At 47.4% G+C, this 1,868-nt stretch overlaps 1 protein-coding gene across 1 annotated transcript in view; it reads right to left on the bottom strand.

The window, feature by feature from the left end:
- penkb (proenkephalin b) overlaps window positions 1-1,654 on the bottom strand; it is a gene marked incomplete at both ends in the record, with an annotated part of 6,874 nt that extends 5,220 nt beyond the window's left edge. The window contains 2 exons of the mRNA XM_079838526.1: window positions 1,350-1,514; window positions 1,649-1,654. Coding sequence (XP_079694652.1) covers window positions 1,350-1,514; window positions 1,649-1,654 — 171 coding nt within the window. The remainder of the gene's footprint in view (window positions 1-1,349; window positions 1,515-1,648) is intronic.
- Between the last annotated feature and the right edge of the window lie 214 nt (window positions 1,655-1,868).

The following is a 1,868-nucleotide window of genomic DNA, read 5'->3' as shown; positions in this document are numbered from 1 at the left end:
ACCCGTCACACACCCCATGAACACGTCACACACACCCCATGAACACGTCACACACACCATGAACACGTCACACACACCCCATGAACACGTCACACACACCCCATGAACACGTCACACACCCCATGAACACGTCACACACCCCATGAACACGTCACACACACCCCATAAACACGTCACACACCCCATGAACACGTCACACACACCCCATGAACGCGTCACACACACCCCATGAACGCGTCACACACACCCCATGAACACGTCACACACACCCCATGAACACGTCACACACACCATGAACGCGTCACACACACCCCATGAACACGTCACACACACCCCATGAACGCGTCACACACACCCCATGAACACGTCACACACACCCCATGAACACGTCACACACACCCCATGAACACGTCACACACCCCATGAACGCGTCACACACACCCCATGAACACGTCACACACACCATGAACACGTCACACACCCCATGGACACGTCACACACCCCATGAACACGTCACACACACCCCATGAACACGTCACACACACCCCATGAACACGTCACACACCCCATGAACACGTCACACACCCCATGAACGCGTCACACACACCCCATGAACACGTCACACACACCATGAACACGTCACACACCCCATGGACACGTCACACACCCCATGAACACGTCACACACCCCATGAACACGTCACACACACCCCATGAATGTAAATGAATAAAGAACAGCATGAGGTTGAGTAAATGATGTCAGAGTTTGTTCATTTGTTCAGGTGAGTTATCATCATCATAACCACTCTTTTATACTTTTTGTGGGTATTATCTATTGTATGACTAAAGGCTGAAAAATTATAAAAATGTGCGTCTCACGGGTCCAAGAAGATATTTCTACAGTAAATATATCATAAATGTATTATTAGTAGTGATGCGTTGTATGTATAGTAGTGAAATCTCCAACTTTAGAGGAGATTTCCTCAATATTCAGATGATTTTGCACCCTCAGATTCCAGATATTGTCCTAATAAACCACACATCAGTGATGATTATTATTCAGATTGACAAAAGATGTTCCTTATGATTGGAGTTGAGGTCCAGGGTCATATCAGAGAAGTTCGTCACGCTTCTCGTGCCAATAAATATAAGAATATATGAATATGAAGCGTTATTATGAAAACTGACCGTCTATCCGATATCATATATCAATCGATGTGAATAGCTGATGATAGCGAGTTACAAAAAGTTATAGCACTTTGGTCTTTTATTTACACACTTATAGTCTGTGTGTGTGTGTGTGTGTGTGTGTGTGTGTGTGTGTGTGTGTGTGTGTGTGTGCAGACTTACTATCGAGTTCATGTCTTGGAGTTGGAGATGCAGCTGCCGCGCGCAGAACGCGCAGTTCCCACCGCAGTCCGCGCGCGCCGTCCGCGTCAGGCACGCGCTCAGCGTCAGGCACGCGCTCAGCATCAGTAGGAGCATCCACCTGGAGCTCATGGGAACCATCAGGGTCTGCAGGAAAACACACACAGCTCACTCTCTCTCTCTCTCTCTCTCTCTCTCTCTCTCTCTCTCTCTCTCTCTTTTCTTAAAGTTAGTGTCGTCAAAACAAACTACATCTCACACACCCAGAGAATGAGACTGACCTTCATCACTGCGCAGTTACTCCAGCTCGTGCGGGTAAAAGCTCGTCAACACTAAAGACACAAGTGCGTTACTAGAGAGAGAGAGAGAGAGAGAGAGAGAGAGGGAGAGGGAGAGGGAGAGAGGGAGAGGGAGGGGGCGGGGCTTATAGATGACATTATTACACAATAAAAATAATAATTACTCTGTGGGACTTGCACAATGTTTGTATTCACGAGTTCA

Source organism: Gobio gobio (genome assembly GCF_949357685.1).
Source record: "Gobio gobio genome assembly, chromosome: 2".
Taxonomy (NCBI): domain Eukaryota; kingdom Metazoa; phylum Chordata; class Actinopteri; order Cypriniformes; family Gobionidae; genus Gobio; species Gobio gobio.
Note: the sequence above shows the minus strand (reverse complement) of the source record. Positions and strands in the feature narration are given on the sequence as shown.